The 21,545-nt window shown below is 45.9% G+C and overlaps 1 protein-coding gene across 1 annotated transcript in view; it reads left to right on the top strand.

Moving 5' to 3' along the window:
- Window positions 1–21,545, top strand: part of Prkch (protein kinase C eta) — a 197,367-nt gene that overhangs the window by 105,756 nt on the left and 70,066 nt on the right. Inside the window, exons 4-9 of the mRNA XM_028789103.1 lie at window positions 810–844; window positions 3,664–3,752; window positions 5,364–5,493; window positions 7,805–7,932; window positions 9,981–10,124; window positions 10,251–10,424. Coding sequence (XP_028644936.1) covers window positions 810–844; window positions 3,664–3,752; window positions 5,364–5,493; window positions 7,805–7,932; window positions 9,981–10,124; window positions 10,251–10,424 — 700 coding nt within the window. The remainder of the gene's footprint in view (window positions 1–809; window positions 845–3,663; window positions 3,753–5,363; window positions 5,494–7,804; window positions 7,933–9,980; window positions 10,125–10,250; window positions 10,425–21,545) is intronic.

Genomic DNA, 21,545 nt, shown 5'->3' on the forward strand with positions numbered 1-21,545 from the left:
ATATATATATATATATATATATATATATATATATATATATGCACATCAAGGTGAGTCATAAATCAAGCTATGGGCAGAAAGGAGATGGTGGCACCACGTCTGTCCCCCTGTGGACTTTAGTGGAAGATGTAGCGATAAGACAAGGGAGAGTGCTGGAGACAGGTAGCTGCAGAGTGTGTGTGTGTGTGCGTGAATCTGTGTGTGTGAGTGTGTGTGTGTGTATGAATGTGTGTGTGTGCATGTGTGTGTGCGTGTGAATGTGTGTGTGTGAATGTGTATATGTGTGTGTGAATGTGTGTATGTGTGTGTATGAATGTGTGTATGTGTATATGAATGTGTGCATGTGTGTGTATGTGTGTGTGTGAATGTGTGTGTGTGAGTGTGTGTGTGAATGTGTGTATGTGTGTGTATGAATGTGTGTATGTGTATATGAATGTGTGCATGTGTGTGTATATGTGTGTGTGTGTGAATGTGTGTGTGTGTGTGTGTGTGTGGCAATGAAGGAGCTCCTGGCTGAGTTGAGCCTCTTCTACATGGGTTGCTTTTCACTAAGGATTTAGGAGACAGCTGAAGGTAGGAGGAACGGGAACCCTCACCACCTCCTGTTTATATCACCAGGAGCGGTCTAATCCATCAGCTGGTATTCTTTGTGCCTTCTGGTAATAAACAAGGGCTCGGAACAACACACTGTCCATGCCTCTTCCCCGAAGAGATGTTTTTCATGAGGGACCAGGGAACACACTTCGTCTCGAGAACTATAATTATAGATGTTGACTGACAGTAATTTTTTTCCCTTTTGTCTTGAACAGGGGAGTATTTGGGAAACAGGGTTATCAATGCCAAGGTAAGAAAAACATGTGTACAACCATGTTTAATTGTGTTTCTTTGCGAAAATATGATAATATCAACAGAAAACAGGCCAGGCTGCCTCTCATCAATGCTGTGATAACTCTCCATAAGACACACAGCACCCGTGCGGCAGACTGAAGTTCTTACCAGACCTTGCATGTTTTCGACAATATAGAGGGAATCATTTCTAAAGTCAGGGCACCCAGAAGAGCTTTGAAGCTTAAAGTTCGCTCTTCAGTAACCTGAGAGGGCTAAGAAGGAGTACCAAGGTGTACAAGGGTGAGCACACCCTTGAGACTTGAAGGTAAAGTCGTGGTTTTCACATTGCACTGTTGACAAGATGGGAAGTCACAAGCTGTGTTCATGTCACCTGCATAGGGAAAGGGTGCTCTTCTCCAAATTAGCTTTATCCTTTTAGCTTTCTTGTTTCAGGAAAAAAAAGAAAGAAAGGAGGGACTGGAGGGTTGGTTTAGTGGTTAAGAGCACTTGTTGCTCTTGCATAGGATGTGGGGTTTCAGTCACGAGCACCCACACGGCTACTCACACTTCGTGCAACTCCAGTTTAGAGGATGTGATGCCCTCTTCTGGCCTCCAGGGGCACTACATGTTTATGGCACAAAAATAATACACTCACGCCAAAAACTATAAAGTAAAAATTAAATACATTTTTGAAATGAGATATTAGCATGTACCAGGCCATGGTCTTGATTTCTAGCCCAATGAATGAATGAATGAATGAATGAATGTGAAAAAAAATTCACAGTTAAATACAGTTCATTTTCACAATTCTAAGGTAAAATCAATTTAGTAGACTTTAAGTAAATTCAGAGTGTGAGAGCAGCCTCCTCCTATGTGTGGGTGTGGGCCGGACCCACTTGGCCTTTCATGGGGCTCCCTTTCTGTTGGCCTGAGTGGAGTCAGTCTGTACTGTAGTGCTGGACATCTTGACTTTCACTCTGTAGGTGACTGGCAACAGCATCAGGTATCTCAGAGCTAGTCCACATGTAAATAAGGAAACTCCTCCTTCTGTTTTGGACGAAGCAATGTAATGTGTTTTTTCACTTAGGAAAACTGACTGAGACACACTCTTGAATCTAAGTTTTACTTTTGTGTATGAAAGAACAGGAAAGAGCATTAGTTAGGTGGCATGAGCATAAGGTTTTGTTTACGTCTCACTGATGGACGTAAAACCAAATGCCTGGTAGGAGAGCAGTATGCTGGCCCCATGCTCGTCAGAAGCACTAGGTGGTGTTTCAGACAAAGCAGTCTTTGAGGCCGAGGACATGGCCAGAGCTAGCAAGGCCACTGTGTAGTAGTAACTGGGCCAGTTCTCCAAAAAGACATGAATGTGGTTGGTGTGTACATACCTAACAGTGGGCAGGGAAGCATGTGAGAATGAGGCCCTTGGACCACAAGGGAAGTAGACAGGTCACTGTTGTAGCTGCTCTGTCAGTCATCGCTAGCCTCAGCAGGCGGAGAAGCTGTAAGGCTTTGGTTGATCTAAACAGCACTGTCACAATGTGATCAAACTGACATTCATGAAATGCACCAGCCAGCAGCAGCAGACACCACGTTCTTCCTAAGCTCATATGGAACGTTTACTAACAGAAAACACACGCTGGACCTTAAACTACTGTTAACAAACATGAAAACAAAACAAAAACAGAAGCACAAGACTCCTGCTGTCTGGCCAGCTCAGCAGGTAGGAGGCTGTTCCAGTGCAGCCTGAGAACCTGCGGTTGAACCTAGGATTCCACTAGGTGGCAGGGGAGATCCAGAGCTGTCCTGTGGTGCGCTCCTGTACACATACACACTCTCTCTCTCTCTCTCTCTCTCTCTCTCTCTCTCTCTCTCTCTCTCTCTCAAACACACACACATTCTCTCTCTCTCTCTCTCTCTCTCTCTCTCTCTCTCTCACACACACACACACACACACACACACACTTTGAACTCTCAGATCTCCACCTGCCTCTGCCTCCCAAGTGCTGGGATTAAATTCACGTGCTACCGTGTCTCGCTACTTGCTCATTCCATACAAACTACACCCTTCCGTGGCTGAAAATGGAAACGCATAGTGTCGGAGTTCTACATATTCAGGCAGCTGGTTGAACCATTCTTCAAATGTTTATATTCATTTGCCCATTCAGCACCCAGCACCATGCATGGGATTCTGGGCAGGCCTCAACCACATGTGGAAGACTTGAAGTAGGAGGCAGTCTGAGGGGCTGTAGGAAACCGGAGGAGGAGAGGCAGTTTTTGGTCTAGAAAGGGACAGGACATTTTCTGAATGGATGAGATATTCTTTGGGTTTTATCTTGTCATAGGCATTAGATACAATCACCAGGTGAGTAGACTGTGTTAGAGAGGCAGAGAAAGGCCATATGGTTAGTTTTTATTGAATCAAATAGGTCTCATAGGAGAATCATGCCAAGTAGCATGGGTGGCCTCTGAGGAGTCTGGACCCCTGCTGGGTTTGAACACTGTTGATGGAAGTGGGTCATCACCGGAAGTGTTCAGGCAAGAACAGATATGACCAGGGTCATACTGTGAAAAGATTCCTCTGGAGGTGGGTGCAGGATGGGATGCAGTCGGGAAGGAGAGGACAGCTTAGGACAGGATGGCAGTGCTCTTGACTGTCAGCAAAGGTCTTGTTAGGATGGTGTCAGTAGATGAGGAAGGATGAGGGCACTGGATTTCAGGATGTGGCCAGACATCCAAGCCAAGTTTCCGGCATGGGCAGCTTTCATTGACTGCTGCAACTGGCTGTCCTGGGAGCCTCTGATAAATGTGTAATTGCTGGATTTAATTTCCCAGTGTGCACCTGCGTCGTCCATAAACGCTGCCATCATCTAATTGTTACAGCCTGCACTTGCCAAAACAATATTAACAAAGTGGATGCCAAGGTAAGAGAGCACTGGCTTGCTGATTAAGCACCATTCCCTCTGTGTGTGCGCTCTCTCTCTCTCTCTCTCTCTCTCTCTCTCTCTCTCTCTCTCTCTCTTTTCCTGCTCCTCCCTACGCATCCCTCCCTCAGCCCTTTCAGAGTCCTTAGGACCCACCAAGGTGCTGCTAGTATTTGCATTTCTGTTCTTTGGTAGTCTGACCTCACTTTGCATAGTAGTGCCTTTGCCCGCTTGCACAGAATACCTACCCATAACTGCCCATACTAACATAGTAGACGGATGCTAACTCATAACTACCCATAGTGACCTGTACTAACAGGAGAAAAGGGTTACTTTGTCTTATGGTTTTAGATGCTTCAGACTGTCAGAACAATGGGGAGAGATCTCCAGAGCAGAGCAGTTCCCAGCATGGTGGAGAAGAAGCTGAGCCTGAAACTTAGGGCAGCGTATTACCTGCAAAGTTGTGCCACTAAGAATGGACTTTTTAAAAAGCTAGATTCCCACATCTCACTGACTCTGTATCCACATTCAGTGCCACCACTGACTGGGGACCCTTGAATTCTAAACATGAGCTCGTGAGACATAGTTAACATTCAAAGCATAACACCTTGCAAGGATCCAATCAGTGTTCAGCTGAGCAAAGCTGTACATACCACTTGCACTGTTCAAGAAAGAAAGAGGCCTGAGCTTGTTGTACAGCATCTGAACTTTCCAAGGCTGAGGCCTGTCTCCATTAGTGATCGTCAGCCCAGCCTCTGTGAGTATCAGTCTGAAACATCTGCACCTCACTCCTGTGTGTTAGCAGTAATTAAACAGGATCGTCAAGTATATCAACTCTACATCATACTTGCTAAGCATAGCGACACAGGGCCTCCTTCAGCCTCGTAGGGGCTCCAGGGAAATGCTATGTGTGTAAGCTTCACTTGTATTTCCCTGGGATGGGCACGTGTTTTAAATTCAAGAGGGACAAAGCAAGAGAAGTGTTGTTGACACGTAGTGGACTTGCAGATGCTTGGGAAAGCACAACTTGGGGACTTGAGTGACAGTGAGAATGCATGGTAGGGAAACACACAGAGAGATATGAACCTCGGCTCCTAAAGAAAAGAGACCAGGAAAGTCCAGAGAGGTGCAGTCATTTGTTTTACCCTTTCTCGTGCTGCACCTGCAGTTTTTGCTTAAGTTTGTGAGGCTGACCAGAGAGCATATGGCGAGGAGGTACATGAGAAATGACATATAAGAGACTATTCCATTGGCACTCAGATTGTCTATATGCAAATGTCAGACAAAGGCTGGAAGGGCTGAGTGACTTCGCTGTGACCCCGGGTCTTCCTCATGACACAGAGAGCATTGTGATCCGAATATAAAAGATGAAGGAAATGTTAATTTCTTCTTCTTTCTCCAACCAGCGAATGATCTAACACATACCTGTATCTTAGTCCTGTCCTGTTCATCAACAAAATGTGCTAAGACCCGTATAGCAGGACAGTTCTGCTTGGTAAAATAATATACCCAGCTCAGGTGTCATCATAATCCTTGTCATTGCCACACTGCCACTCTGGTCATCACAAAAGACATTGCTTTGAGAGCTGAGGTGTCCTTCTCTTCCCCCAGATCGCAGAGCAGCGGTTCGGCATCAACATTCCACACAAGTTCAACGTTCACAACTACAAGGTGCCCACGTTCTGTGACCACTGTGGCTCCCTTCTCTGGGGGATAATGCGGCAAGGACTTCAGTGTAAAAGTAAGGACGCTGGCTTCCTCCTCCTCCTCAGTGACAACATTGTACTATAAGCCTTTGAAGCTCTGTGGGCTTATCGTCTGGCCTAAGGCTGATGATTTACATATCAATTCCTGAGTTGTATTATTTAAGTATCATTAGTTGGGTTGGAGTACAGGTAAAGGGAACTGTGTCGGATCCCTAAAATAATATAGATTAAATTAGATGTTAGATCTAAAGGTCTACCATGCTAGTTGTTAGCTACTTGTTGCTGACTATATGGTTTTAAGGGGCATTTGAAAGAAGGCTTTGAAAATGGGGCTCTCTGAGAGAAAGAAGGTGGGAGGAGGTATGGGTGAATGGCCGGAAGAGAGGGTTTGGGTTCTAAGTAAGACCTGGCTCTCACCGGAAGTAGGCGGCCCCGTTGAGTTGCCACATTAGCAGGAGTTGCGTGGGATGTCTGCAAGAGTCCTGTGTTGTGACTGAAGAAGCTGGCAGGGCAAAGAGCAAGAGCTGGAGCTTTGGTTGTGGCTGGCACCTCACCAACTGCACCCATTGCTGTTCGGAGCTCTTGCCTTTTCAAAGGCTCTGAGTGGGTGAAGGCCAACACCCGTTTTGGTAGGGGTTGTGGAGCTATTGGCCTGGAGTCATTTCCCATTAATCTGTGATTATCTGGCTGCCTTGGGGTGCACCGGAAGCCTTAGGAGACACACACTAGGACAACAACTTTCATTGGCTGTCTGGGACAGTCAAACTGTGTGTGTCAACAAAAGGGACCAAATTCTAGCAAGGTGTATTGACTCATGCCTCAAATCCCAGCACCCTAGAAGGGGCATCACGGGTTGATGAACAGAGTGAGGTCCAGAGCATCCTGGGGTACCGAGTAAGAAGAAAATCAACATAGACAGCACATCTCTCTGCCCCTGTAGCATCGTTTTTTTTGTTTTGTTTTGTTGTTTTGTTTTCATTCACCTACAGCAGCAGCAAGCTCAGGTGAAGCAGCCTCTTTGCCTGAGGTGTTGCATGCTCTCACTGGAGTGAGCCGCTTCCATTTTCTTGTATTTCCGGCTAGGATACAGATCCACACAGGAAGGAGGCTCATCTGTGTCCTCTGTGTCCGGGTGCCCCAGAGCAGCAGACCTGCAGCCACTTAGCTCCTGTTACTTTTGTTTTTATTGTCACAGGGTTTTTTTCTAAAAGGCCTTCGTAGTTTGTGTCCTGTGAGGCTAATGAAGCTAAAGCATCAGAGCCTCTCTCCGCTTCCTGTGGCGTTCTTTTTCATAAAGAAAGCTTTCCAAATGACAAACTCAATCCCCATAACGTCTAGATTGTTCTGTGCCTCCAAAGACAGAGTGACTCCATCAAAGAGACATTTGTCCTGCAAGGCTTCAGCTGGGCCTTCTGTCTGCAGGACCCACTTCAAGAAACATGATAGTAATTCTCGAACTCCCCCCCCCCATTAAACCTCAGGGCGGTCATTGTCACGGGAGCTTCACAAACGCAAGAAATGCAGCTTGTTTTGCTCGCTTCTCCAAAGGTCATTTTACCCTGACCTTCAAACACTTTAAAGTTTGCTTTTTGTTTTCTTTTCTTCCTTATAAAACAGTTAGAACCGTGAGCCAGGCGGTGGTGGCACACACCTTTAATCCCAGCACTTGGGAGGCAGAGGCAGGTGGATTTCTGAGTTCGAGGCCAGCCTGGTCTACAGAGTGAGTTCCAGGACAGCCAGGGCTACACAGAGAAACCCTGTCTCGAAAAAAAAAAAAAAAAAAAAAAAAAAAAAAAAACAGTTAGAACCACAGCCCTACCGGATGTGCCTTGTGGGCTGGGAGTACCACCCAACCACAACAGTACTCGGAAAAAAGCTGCACGAACCCTTCAGAAACCCATTTCCACCTTATGTGAACAGTGACCAAGCTGCAGCCTGGTGACTCCTGCCTTTATTTCACTGGCAAGAGGGAGTGAAGTCAGTTAGTGTGATCCTTTGTCATCTGATCGCCCGTGATGGCCACTGTGATCAGCATCTTCATCTCTATATTACATTTTGCTGCCAAGGCAGCGGCGACTGCTACACAGGATTTAGATGAGTCTATCCCATCAAGCCATGGGGAAGAGTCAAAATCTGTTATTCAAAGCCCGTTATTCTTTAATGTGCTAGGATTTCTGCCCCTACACAAATCAGAATTAGATAAAATGCCAGGACTTGTTGTAAGTGCGAGTTTAATCTTGTGAGATCACGGTGTCAGCCCATATCATTCTTCTGTCACAGTCTTTAGGCTACCGACGTTGTCTGCAAGCATGTTTGTGAATCTGGATTTTGTTTTCTTCCCTCCAGTATGTAAAATGAATGTACATATTCGGTGTCAGGCGAACGTGGCCCCAAACTGTGGGGTGAATGCGGTGGAGCTTGCCAAGACCTTGGCAGGGATGGGTCTCCAACCCGGAAATATTTCTCCAACCTCGGTGAGCTCTTTGCCTCTGGTTGTGTCTTGTAGGTTGAAAGTTATTTGGGTTAGGTGAGCTCAAATGAAAGTCCAGAGGAACATAATCTCAGCAAATATGGTAAACAAGTCTACCGCGCTTAAAAAAGGCATTTTGTTTCCCAAACTAGAGCCTATGCAGTTATGGCACAAAACAGTGTGCATGCATGTATATCATGAAGCAAGAGAAAGGACTCACCTCCACACCCCCTTAAAATCAGCTTCCCATCAATCTGGTTTAGTAAGAAACTCAGAATCCAGATGCCTAGGGTATGCCCCTGGCTGGTGGCCAATCTGGACAGTTGGCCAGTAGCCACAGGCCTCTGCTTCCTTATCTGATGGGACTGAAGGTGCCAGTGCCTGGGGTTCTCCACTTGCCTGGTCTGCAGCCTGTGTCCAGGGTTATGAGTTCATCTCTTGCATTCTGCAGCAGACAGCTCCTTCCTCGGGACACTTGGGAGTGGGTGGAGTGATTTGCTTGCCCTGGCTGTGTTTTGTCCTGCAACCTCCCTAAGTGACGTCCAGCTGATGCTGTCCATCAGAGCCTTGGTGGCTTCTGAGATCTTAATGTTGTCTTTCTGGGCCACATCCTTGGAGGCTGGGAAGTAGCCATGTCTGGATAGCTGTGAGATCAGGAGGCAGGCTATGTGACAGTCCCAAAATGGGCGTCTCTTTAAAACGAAGTATCTTTAGTGTTATGGTATTTAATAGTTGGGAAAATGGATCTACCTGTCATCAGCACATCACTAAAAGGAGAGAATTATAAGTAGCCAAAGAGAAAAATGCGTTTAAAAAAATTAGGGATTCTGGCTTTTAGTTTTTAGTGGTTTTTGACACTACTTTTCTGTCTTTCAAAAGTCTATAGTAGATTTAGAAGGAGAGCTATAAAAAAAAACCCCGTTGTATTTTAAATATAAGCCATTTTATTGTATTGTTGTGCCTGTTTGTGGGGTTAAATATATAAGATCCTTGGAGGTTCAGGGTGTGGTGTAGTTGCTTGTTTTTTAGCATTGCTTGAAGTCTAGACACATCCTTTTTAACTAGATAAGTCAGAATTCATATTCTTAGAGCTGGGAAGTAGCTTAGTGGTAGAGTGCTTGTCTAGCATGTATCTAGCCTTGGGGTCCATTCCCAGCACCTCAAAGGGCAGGCACAATTAAACAAAAACAGCCTCCTGGGGGCTGGAAAGATGGCTCAGCAGTTAGGAGAGAGTTCTGCTCTTGAGAATCCGGTTTTCAGCATCTATGTCAGGTGGTTCACAATCACCTACCTTCAACTCCAGGGGATCTAGAACCGTCTTCCGGTCTCCATGAGTCTGGCACACATCTGCAGATGCCCATATAAAGACACACACACACACACAATTAAAAATAATAAAAACAAATATTTTTAGAAGTAGCCTTGCATTCTCAAAAGAACATTTAAAGATGTAAAAAGCCAGTGTGACCATTTTAGAATAATACTGTGTACAATAAGACAATAATTTAGCCATATTTTCAAATTTAGTATGAAAATGTGTTTCTTTGTACATTGTCCTAAAAATATATACTGAGAGAAAGCTGCTGGGATTTTTAGGTACTTAACGTTTACTCATCATAGTTATCATTCTTTCTATTTTATATTGAATTTTATATAATTTAAGGTTTTGATTTTTAAAAAAAACATATTCTTGTCCTGCTGCTGAGACTCTGAGCAAGCATGAAAGCCACCCTTTGCATGAAGTGGTCACTAGATGACTCCCCTAGAATTGACTGCTCTGTGGTGAAGCCATTGCAGCAGAAACCACAGTGACCAGGCTCAGGCACTGGCATCTCCATTTATGCACAGGCTTGGACGTATTCTCCACACAGCAGTGCATACAGACCAGGAGTGAATGGTGAGGTAGTTTTCAGTTGAAGGAGCTGAACATTTTCCCAGGACCGGCCTCTCCACATGCTGGGTGGAGGCCGGGGCTGCTCACACTAGGGAGGTTTCCCCATCCATACCCACCTTGAGCTCACAGTGCAATTTCTACATTCTTCCTCCTTGCAGAAACTCATTTCCAGGTCGACACTAAGACGACAGGGAAAGGAGGGCTCCAAGGAAGGAAATGGGATCGGCGTTCATTCTTCCAGCAGATTCGGCATCGACAACTTTGAGTTCATCCGGGTGTTGGGGAAGGGGAGCTTCGGGAAGGTGAGTCTGAAGTAACAAGCATGCTGTATGTGTGTGTGCGCATGTATGTATGTGGGTGCACGCCAGAGCTCCTCACGTGTAGTCAACCCTCGAGTCTCTCTCACGCTCCCTCCTGCTGTGCTCTAGGTGATGCTCGCCAGAATAAAGGAAACAGGAGAGCTGTATGCCGTGAAGGTCCTGAAGAAGGATGTGATCCTGCAGGATGACGATGTGGAGTGCACCATGACGGAGAAGAGGATCCTGTCCTTGGCCCGCAACCACCCCTTCCTCACCCAGCTCTTCTGCTGCTTCCAGACTCCTGTGAGTATGGCTGGTACTCCCCACTAAGAGTATGACAGGTGCTCCCCCTCCACCTAAGTGACTATGATGGTGCACCTTGCATCACGACCTCCTGTCTTGGGATAATAGAGAGGTGTTGAAGATGTCAGGGAGTTGTCTGGAATAGGCTCTCAAGGCATTGGCTGTTTCTGAAGACCTGGGCATGGGTGATAAAAGCTGATACATTAACCCCTTCCTTCATGCTGTCCCATGGAAGGATCATCTCAAGGGTTGTGATCCCTGATATTGAAAAGGTCTTCATACATAAGTTTTCTACAGTAGAGAGGTTACAGAAGTCAGAGTCAATGTCATGAGTTATCTTGATGAATTTGGCTATGGTTCTTGTCCCAAGTTCTGGACAGGCTTGAACCTGAATGAAGGAGTTAAGACGTGGATCTAGAAGAACGCAGAAAGAGCACTTTGGTTTGATTCATCCCAAGATCTTGTTCCTGGCCGTAAAGGCTCTCTGCCAGGCACCGTCACTAGTCTTTGGATTTGATGGCCTGTGATGTTGAGAGTAGCAATCTAGGATGCTTTTTGTTGCAGCAGTAGAATGCTGAACTAATGATAGTTTAAACAAAAATCATGGTGCTCGTGATTCATTTGGACAACGGTTCACGTTAATCAACATAGTGTAAGGTCTGGTGGTGATTACTGGGACTCGATCCATTGCCCAGGGCCATTAGGTGTGTCTTCTACTTGGTGGCTCACAGTATTCAGTGAACCTTTTACACATCACATATTCACAGGACAGCATCCAAAACAGAGGACACGGGAAAGCATGGGTCACTCTCCTTCCTTGGTCTATTAGGTCGTCTTTTTTAGCAGCAGGAGCTGGGAGAGGAGAAACCTCACCAAGATCATCCAGTGAATCAAAACTATCTTACACTAAGTCTCTCTGGTCCAGTTCACTCTGCTGCCTTTCTAGAACTGGGTCCATAATTGGACTTCTGTAATCAGCAAAGATGCCACTGACCTCTAAGAAAGCACCTGGGTTCCAACAGATGGGTCAGTTTTTCCTGCTGTTTGGGAGACTGAACCTGGTCGTGCCCTTTGGCTGTGTCGCCATCGGGGAACCTGAGGTGTTGGGGGAACACACAGGGGCATCCCACAGTTACTGGTGATGGAAATTAACAGCTAAGCTGAGGCCATAAGTGAGACTTTGAAATTGCTGGCAAAGAGACTGCTCCCCACAGTGGGTAAACAACTCCACAGAGCTGGGCTGAGGCGGGGCATCCATTGTGAACAAAGCTCAGTGAGACTCTAAAGCTGAGGCAGGCTTGACTGTGCCTGCAAAGGACTGTAACTTCAAGGACCAGGCTGGGAAGAAACTGATGTAGAGGAATGACAGGCCAGGTTTAATCACAGTAAGTTAACTTTTCCAATAAATGGCATACACATCCTCTACGTGTCTTTGTTCTCACTATCCCAGGAAGCCTTTCAAAAGTTTTCCACCCTTTAAAAAACACAAAATCTGGAAAGCTCTGCAGAGACTGCTCAGCAGTTGAGAGCACCAGTTGCTCTCCCAGAGGACCCAGGTTCAATTCCCAGTACCCACTTGGTGCGTAACATTGTCTGTAACTCCACTTCCAAGGATACTGATGCCCTCTTGTGACCTCTGTCAGGTACCAGGCACGAATGTAGTGCACAAACATAAATGGAAGCAGAACATCCATCCATATAAAATAATTAGAAACATAAAACCACCAACAAGATTATACTTTGACTATGATTGCACTTGTTTTTTTAAAAAACACAGTAACAGTAAATCTTGGAGGTTTTCTCATATTTGCATACAGCTAGCTCTTCATTTTTCGTAGCTGTATAGTATTCTATATTAAGAACATACTGTGCCAAGCATGGTGTGTTATGCTATTAATTCCAGTTCTTGGGATTCAGGGACAGGCAGGCAAACCTCTGTGGTTTCAAGGCCAATCAGGCAGCCAAAGCTATATATTTAGACTCCTATCTGTCTGTCTGTCTGTCTGTCTGTCTATCTATCTATCTATCATCTATCTCTTGCCTCTCTCTTTGTGTGTGTGTGATATATATATATGTATATATATATGTTTAATAATGTTTAATTTACCTATCTGGTCTTTTATTTCATCCCCTCTTTCCACAAGTCTCCTTGTACTTTTATCTTTACATGTTTATAGAGCATTTCTATGTGACATATTATTGGAGGTAGTATTGCTCAGGAAACGAGCATTTAAAATTTGGACAGAGTCCAATGGTGCCTACCTCTGTGGTAGTTAAAGGCGGCTAACGTTTTATGGTCTGCCTTCTAGGCACTGTTCTGACAGCTTTGTGTGTACTGTAGTATTTAATCTGTGCAGTGACCCTATGCAGTCATAAAGTTCCAGTGGGCAGAGATTCCTAGGACTTAACAACTGAAGTCTTTATTAGTGTCCCTGGTTTTTTTCCCTCCTATTGAAGGTCTGATGTTTGGCCACGGGGTGGCAGTCGTGACTGCAAAATCATCTTGATTTCTCTCCACCAGAGCAGTGATACTCTGGAGCATTTTTAAAGGTTGTGGGTTACAATGCTGTCTTCAAAACAAAGACTTGAGGGGAAAGCTCCCGACTGCCAGGTTAGAGGATTAAAGCAGCAATGGGGACCAATAAGTGAATGAGTTCTTCTCATGGCCAAGTGGAAACAGGGTTTTCATTTCACTCTGGGGATTATGGGACTCAAGTGCTATACTTCCATCTAAAAATTCCCTCCGTACTGTAAAGCCAGCCATAAAGGATTGGAGATGCTAGTCATTGAGGAATGGCAAACTTGGATGACTTTAGCTACTTGATTCTGCAAGCCATAGCCCCTCAAGTGAGGTTAGGACACTGGAGTTTTCCCCAAATGGCCTCCCACATGCCTTTTCATTGTGAGAGTCCTTGTTCAATAATGTGACCTCCATCATGTCTGGCCCTGTGGAATCCCTATGGCTGAAGTCCAAAGATGGGAGGAGCTCACTAAGAGCCTCTTGGTCTGGTAGTGTTGGAGACAGGGTTCAGGTGTAGGCCAGGCTGACTCTGACCCATGGGTCACATGCAGTCTCACATCAGCTATTGAAGCATCTGCCTGGAGAGATGGGAAGACATCACCCTTGGGACCATCCATCCACGTTTGCTTTGGTGTCCCTCGAACTAAATGCCGAGTCTGTTGTAAAAACCTTTTCTGCTTCTAAGTCCTGGTCACAGGATGGAAGTGAGACCTCTATGAGGATCCAGTGGGAGGATAAAGTGACTACTCATGGGTCCGCACAAGGAGTAGATGACTTCATGACGATGTCACAGCCATGGTCATATGGGCACACTGCTGGACTTGATGGGTTATTTGGGTTATTTGGGAGGGAAAGGATTAGAAGCTGGAAGGAAGATATATCGAGGGGCCTGGTTAGAGGGGACAGGGAACAGCTGTGATTAAAATGCATTGCACATGTCTATGGAATTTTCAAGGAATAAAAATTCTTTTTAAAATCCAAGGCTGCTCTGTGATGAAGCCACTTCCCCACACCAAGCAAGGAATGGCAAGCGTCCCAGAACTCCGCTCACAGAAACCGTGAAATGGGAATTCAGGAGTTCCTCCTGTTCCTATCAAAAAGAAAACAATAAGCAAGTTTCAAACACTAGATACTTTATCAAGTTTTCTGCATAGGTTTAGGAATCCATAAACTCTTTGGCTCAGATCTCTCCTTAAGTGTTACTGTTTACAAGGGTAGAAATAAGGGGGACATCTCAAACCTTCTGATAGCGTCAGGAGTTCCAACACTTTGTGAAGAATAATCTTTATCGACACCTTTAAAGGCTGTTAGGTCTGCTGGTTTTGTTTTCATTGAGTAACCAATAGAAACAATATAGAATAAGACAGATGGTGTATGTAAGGATCCTTGATTTAGGCTGGTGAGGTGTGGTGGTTAAGGGCACTCGCCTCGGAGCCTGATGAGCTGAATTTGATCCCCGGGATCTACAGAGTAGAAGGAACAAACCGAGTCCCTAAGGTAGTCCTTTGATTGCCATTCTCCTGTGGTATACACACACAAACACATACACACACACACACACACACACACACACAAACACGCACGCACGCACGCATGCATGCACATACACACAAATAAATAAATGTTTAAATTTTAAAGATGGTTAATATATATTATGAGTCCATTGCTAGCAGTTTTTGCTTGACAGCTCCCTACCTCCTACCCTCAGCTCTGGCACCCGTCCGTGCTCTCTCTGCTCTTGGGAGTTCTCTTAGGTTTGATTTTCTGTGCTTGGTTTATTTCACCAAATCTTCTCCAGATCCATCTGTGTTGCCACACTTGATAGGGTTTCCTCCTGTCTTAAGGTTGAATGACGGTTCATTGTGCGTCCCTCCCACATTTTCTGCGTCTGTCCACCCGTATCTCTGTCCATTCATCCATGCCATGAATAATGCTGCAGTGAACAGGGCGTGCAGTTCTCTCTTCAGTCTGCTGACTTCAGGCTTCTTGGATATAAACGGAGCTCGTCGAACTTCTGGTTGGATCATATGTATATTCCATTTTAACTTTTGAGGTGTCTCTATGTGGATTTGAGCGGTGGTTGGCGGACTCACAGCCCCAGTGTCTGTGCACATGGGCCTTCTTTCCTCCCCATGTTGCCAGAGCTCAATTCCTTCCATCCTTTTAATAGCAATTCCAGCAGGGAAGTGCCGATACCTCAGAGTGGCTTCAATGTACATTTCTCTCATGGTTAGTGGTAATCATTTCTCTTAAATGTATCTGTTGGCCATTTATACTTATTGTTTTGAGAAATATCTATTTAGATCTTTTTGTTTTAGATTTTGAAGTTATTTTCTTATCATCTGAGTTAAGTTGAAACAACTTTTGGTAAAGGGAAAACACTTAAACAATGTACTAATTGAAGAGGGTTTTCTTCCAGGTATGATGGCACATACCTGTAGTCCCAGACAGGCCGTGAGAGGTAGAATCTATGAGTTCCAGACCTATCCGGTCATTTAAAAAAAAATCAAAAGTATTGGATATCAGACATTGTCATGAGCACCTGGCGTGTATGATTAATGGCATGTTGTCTTTCCATAAAACAGACTCAGTTATTATCTTTGCTTTGTCCTTAGTTCAGGGAAACATGGAAATATTGCACTCCCTCAAGCCTAGCACTTTTAAGAAACTGTAGAACTACAAGGTTCCAGGAAAGAATACAGAACTTACAAAGATGAATAGTTTGTATCCATATCAAGTTCTGGTTAAGAGCAAACTGGCTCTCCCTTCTCCACAAATGCACCAGCCAAAAATAATGATAAAAGTCTCATCAGGACAGCAGCAGGAGTTGCTGGGGTGGTACACAGTTTTCAAATGCATGTTTTGTTTTGAACAACAGAGGTAGTGAGAATAAGACATTATTTAGCCAAGGAACACTTGGTTACAAGGGACCCGTGTCACAAATTTAGTACATGCTGCACTCCTCAGTACTTTGAAGCTAACTTCGCTTCCGGATCCTTTCATCTTCATTAGGGGCTGTCAGCCTTTTGGCATTTATGGCTTGGAATGGAGGCACCGCTGCCTTCCTTCCACAGACTTACCGCCTGAGTAGGAGGAGCTTTCAACTGAAGTCAGGCTGAGAGAACTGTGCTTCAGAGAGGCTGATAGGTGGGGTAAGAGGCCGGCCAGAAGGAGAGGCTGGGGGAGGGAGAAAGAACAAAGAAAGCAGCCTCCCAGGAAGGGGGAGCGGCAGAGTCAATATTGGTCAGATGCTCCAGGCTTTGTTTAGAGACCCAGTTTATCTGAGCAGGGCTTCTGCTTGGAAAACACAGGACATCCTGTGCCCCAAAACCTGGAAGAGGGCTGCACCAAGGTCCCTCCTCACTCCTTAGGGATTCAGCTGTTTACATCTGCTTCTCTGATGGCTATAGACCACAGAGGTTCCCAGGGACAGGAAGGGCAGGACTGGCCCCTTGCTGTGGGTTTCCTCAGAGCCTGGGCTGCTAGACTTCCTGGGTCAGCCCTGAAGATGGAGCTCGAGATGGGCCAGAGGGATCTGCTGCTCCTCACCTGCCAGGAGTAGCAGCATAGCCAATCCCCAGTTGTGGGAGATGAGATTGTCCTGTGCACACAGGCACAAGATGCTCTCAGCAGACTCTACTAAGGAAGTCGGAGAAATCACTTGGCAACAAGGTCAAGCGAGCATTGCTTCCCCCGTCTTCTCTCCATCGTTGTTGGACTAGTTATTAGAAAAGCAGGGATGTGTAGATGTGAGGAAGGGGTTATGCTTCCAGCCGCCTTTGGGACACGTAATAACAAAGGGGCCTTGAGTTAAAGCTCAGGCTCTAGCTTTCCTCGCACCCAGTGTCTTTAGGAAATCCCTTATTTCCTATTTTGCCTAGTTAGGCATCTCCAGTAAAACAAAACAAAACAAAACAAAACAAAAAACCAACCTCCTTTCCTAGTGGGCAAGGATCCTGTAAAAGGAGTCCTGCGCTGGATTGGGAAGGAGGCACACTCAGTTCCCATATCTGCTTACCATGCTCTGATACTGTGCCATCCTGGTCAAGGAGAGGAGAGCCAAGGCTGCCCAAGGTTAGGAGAGAAGAGGAGAAGACAGAGGAGATGGTGATCTGCAGAGGCCTCGCTAGCATCGGGGCACCTCGCTAGCGTCAGTGTACCTGGTTGATGATTCTCGGAGTCTAAATGTGTCAGTTCTGCAGGATGGGCAAGTGCAGAAACTGGAAGAGCACTGAGGTGCATTCTGGATGCTTTACTGGTTCTTGCTGCCTCAGAAAGTACAGTCTGCTATTCAATAAATACCTGCTGGGCAAAGTGTCTTGCAATACTCCAAACAGTCCCAGAAGGTGAAGATATTTGCATCCTCTTTGTAACAGTTTGGACAGCTGAGGTCCAGAGAGGTTAAACAATCTATCCTGGGTCACACAGCAAGGGGCCACCTGAAAGTATGTGGCTTCTTTGACTGGGTTATGCAGTTCTGAGCCATGTCTGTTACACTGCAGCAAGAAATCTCTGCTCTGTGCAGCATATACATCTGAGAAGAAAGAGGTCGTTAGAAAGAATTGTTCCTTTGCACCATATGTGTTTTCTGGCCCTTTCTGACACACCCAAGGATACTTCCTCTGATCTCTCTGGAGCTGGGTTTCCTCCTTTCCTTGAGCAATGACGACTTCTCATGCCATGTGGTCTGCTTATGGGTCATTTGTTCTAGTTTGCCTTTGGCTCAGATAGAAATAGAAAGCAAACTAGAGCATGGTATTGGTGTTTCCCATCTCTGCTTGCTTCAGCCTGTCAGCATGCTCTATCTGATGAGATTCGGAGGCCTGGACCACGTTGTGTGGGCTTACTTCCTCAACTGACAACCCCTGGAGATGGCGTACAAAGGACTGTCTCCAGGCACAGGATTTGGGTTTCTGTTCTCTTGGGCTACTGGGCCACAGAGTCTTGATTATGAATGGGTGTGGGAGAGGAGTCAGAAGGTCAAACTGTCCCTCTGCCCCTGTGTGTGTCTGGATAGGTCCATAGGATACCTGGTGTGTCATTGTCCTCAAGATTATTTAACTCTAACTGGCTTGTTTACAGCTGTTACCACCACTGACAGCCTGGAGGGTAAGCAGCTCCTGCACTTCCACATCTGGACAGATATTTTGTGGTACCGGGTGTCATTTTCTTTGAAGTCCCCAGTCTTCACCAGGGTTAGCCTCAGCCACATGTCCTCACAGTGACTGGAAGTGTCAATGCTGGTGATTGCATTGGTATGGTTTTTGCTCACTACAGTGGGTCAAGTTGCCAGTCCTCTGTCCTTAGAAGTTCAAGTACCAAGACCTCTGCTATTTTAGCTGAAGAGGGAGGAGTCTGGGGAAATGTCAGTCCTTCCTGTTGGTCTAAAGGAAACCTGGCATGCATGAAGTGATAGTGGGAGGCTGAGCTCATGTACTCAAGTGTGCTCCTTACACCATGGTAGGAACAGTACCACGGTAGGAACGGTAGTCGTCCTTGAAGTCTGGATCCTGTGGAAGCTCCTCCTACTCGTGTAGGGCTTTCTGCAGAACTTCAACCCTGGTCGTTGTAAGCCCCCAACCAACTAACACTGTAGCTTTCTGAAGTGCCTGCAGGTAGTCCCTGGGAGGTTGGGTAAGCTCCCATCTTGACTGACAAGATTATCCAGGCAGGATCTGAAGCTACAAGTCTGTAGGTGGAGTGAGTCGACCCTACCCTGTCGACAGTTATGCAGTTGTAAAAACCAGACTTTCTTGGGCAGTAACTGTGGGCTCTGATGTGTTCTAGTTTTGAAATACTTGAGTTTCTTGTAAGTACTTCATCACTTGTTAGAACTGGGTTATGGCTGTTTCTCATGGGCCCCAGAAATAGCCAGTGCCTGTCATAAGTAGAAACAGCCTTGTTGCAAAGGCTTAGCTTGCAGCAGAAGGCAGGAAAACATCTATTCCTTTAGCCCATGTATATGGAGTGTCTGTGACATGAGGTCTGCCCTGAGAACACAACAGGGGACAAAGAAGAGCAGGCTCTGCTTTTTGTCACTGCTCTAGGAATCTGTAGGCCGGAAGCTGTCCTATGTGGCTAGACTCTACAGGTGAGCAGCAGTCCCTGTGAGGCTGTTCTTGGATTTCCACTTTGGCTCAGTACAGCCACAAGCGTGGAAAGGGGTATAGCCATATAAGGTCTTGAAGCTATGCTTGTGTGTCCAATGCACTTAGTTTTATGTATGAGGAGTGAATTTGTGATCTGCTGAAGATTATTAGGAAGGGTTGATCCATATCCTACGTCACTGATAGCTGCTGATTGGTGCTGTATTGATTGAGTGATTGACCGGCCCATGTCAGGAGGCTGTATGGGAAGTGTAGCAGCCCTAGTTTGCTTGCCTGCTCACTTTGATGTTTGTGTGTTCCTCTCACACTGACATCTCCTGCACCAGGCCACAGGGACATTTGTCCACCTCCCTGTCTGCTCCCAAATAATCTCATGAGCCACCAAGACCCATTGTACTGCTCTTCTGTAAGACTCCCGTTTCTGCTTTCTGCTGTCAGTCAGCACCACCCGGCCCTGTTTCACTGCTATACTCTATTCTGGAGAGAGCAGTATGCCATTCTTCCCTGGAGGGCCACCCAGGGTGTTGTTCCTGCTTCTGATCTGCGGGAGGGCTCCTGCTTGCCGTATGTTCATTCAGCATAAGAGCCCACTATATTGTGAGCTCACTTCTACCCAGCTCTGCTCTGTCATCTCTTGGACCTGGGAAGGGAGTGTTGGAACTCTTCCCAGCGTCTCTTCATTTCATCCTCAAGGTTTATAATATCTTAAATGTTAAGATGATGTAGAATATAATTCCCCATCAAAACAGGAGTTCCAGTCGGCCACCTTCCGTTCCATCCATCCACGTTTCTCCATTTCTTTGCAGCACTCCTTGGGAAGCTACTGTGGCATTTTCCTGCTCTGTCAACTCCCTCCCTCCCTGGGGTGCACAGAACCATGCTCTCTTTGGTGTTCTCTGAGGAGACACGGAGTAGGAATGAGCCACTGTCCACAACTTCTATACCAGTATCCATCTACTGATGTGAAGGCTGCTTAGGGCAGGTTAGACACAATCAGGAAACACAGACAAGCCTGTAAAGGCAGAGTTGGCTTACAGCTAGCTACATTAACTTTCTCTTTTGGAAGCCTATAGGATGTGGGCCTGCTGTTCACCCGACTAATTTCTCTTTATTAGGGCTTTAGGACAGATCTGCAGAGAAAGTTCCTTTCCACACTGTTCAGAACACCACCCATATCACATGACCTATTTCAGGACCGGTGAACTGTTATGGTTGCAGTGGACCATAATAAAATTCTCACACAGGGCCATGTCGTGGACCCTCTTCTAACACATGGCGGGATGCGGCTCTCTCCAAGGGCTGTCCTGTGCATTGAAGGCGTCTAGCAGCATCCTAGGTATCAACTCATTAAGTGTCACTTGTGCCCTTGAGTTGTTACCATGAGGAATCTGCCCTGGCTGAAAACTGTGGCCCTGCATGGCTGTCCAGTGATGTCCTCAGTGTCTAGTCTCATGGCCTGGAGGACTGTTTCTTACAGAGAAAGTGAAGTGTGTCAGATTGTCCTTATATGAGTGTACATGAGCCAGCAAGATGGCTCAGTGGGTAAAGGTGCTGATCACCAAGCCCAGCTACCTGAGTCCTGGAACCCACATGATGGAAGGAGAGAACTGACCCCTACAAGTTGCCCTCTGACTTCCCCATGTGCTCCATGGCTTGCCCCTGCCCACACACATGTGAACACACACAAGAATATATAAAATATAGTTTATGAAATATAAAATGTGTATGTATGATCACATTTTTCTGGGTTTATGAAAAGGCTGTTAGTACTGTTGGTGTCTGCTCTGTGGCACTCACTGGGACAGGGCTCCTGAACTGGGCGACAGCAAGGGTGTAGGTTTTGTCCAGTGTGGTTGAGGACCTGGCTCGTTCCCTGCTGGCTCTCTTTATCCTAGAATTCTGCTACACAACAAGGCAGAGAGCACCAAGGAGCCAAGTACAGATTCTATAACTGTGCTTTAAATGGATTGTGTCAAGCAGAGTGTGAGACGTGCACAGCTTCTCTTGTTTTGATATTTAATGATCACCCTTTCACTTTATCAGCAAGACATCAAACTGGTGCTTTTTATGAAACCCATTGTCCCCACTGTCTCCACTGTTGGGAAGTCACCAGAAGGCTGGCTGTGAGTCGGAACCCTGACCTTCCTGTACAGGGCATACAAGGTTAGATTTCACCAATGGATAATCAAACCTTTGGAAACATTTCCCAACTGGTATGGAAATAACTGCCAGTGATAACGTGAGTGTGCTTTGAGAAAACTTGTAGTTTTCTTTCTGTTTTCCATATACTGGAACGTCATTTCACCTTAAAACAGCCACACACAGAGGCTGGGCATACAGATTTAGGGCAGGTGGATCTTTGTGCTCTCAGTTTATGGCCAACTAGGTCTACACAGTAAGACCCTGACTTTTAACAAATAGTGGCATTGTAAACTGTATCTTCAAAATCAAGTGATCTCTGAATGTGAGAGCGGACGTCACCAACTCAGACAC

Source organism: Grammomys surdaster, unplaced genomic scaffold (assembly GCF_004785775.1).
Source record: "Grammomys surdaster isolate TR1022 unplaced genomic scaffold, NIH_TR_1.0 127, whole genome shotgun sequence".
Taxonomy (NCBI): Eukaryota; Metazoa; Chordata; class Mammalia; order Rodentia; family Muridae; genus Grammomys; species Grammomys surdaster.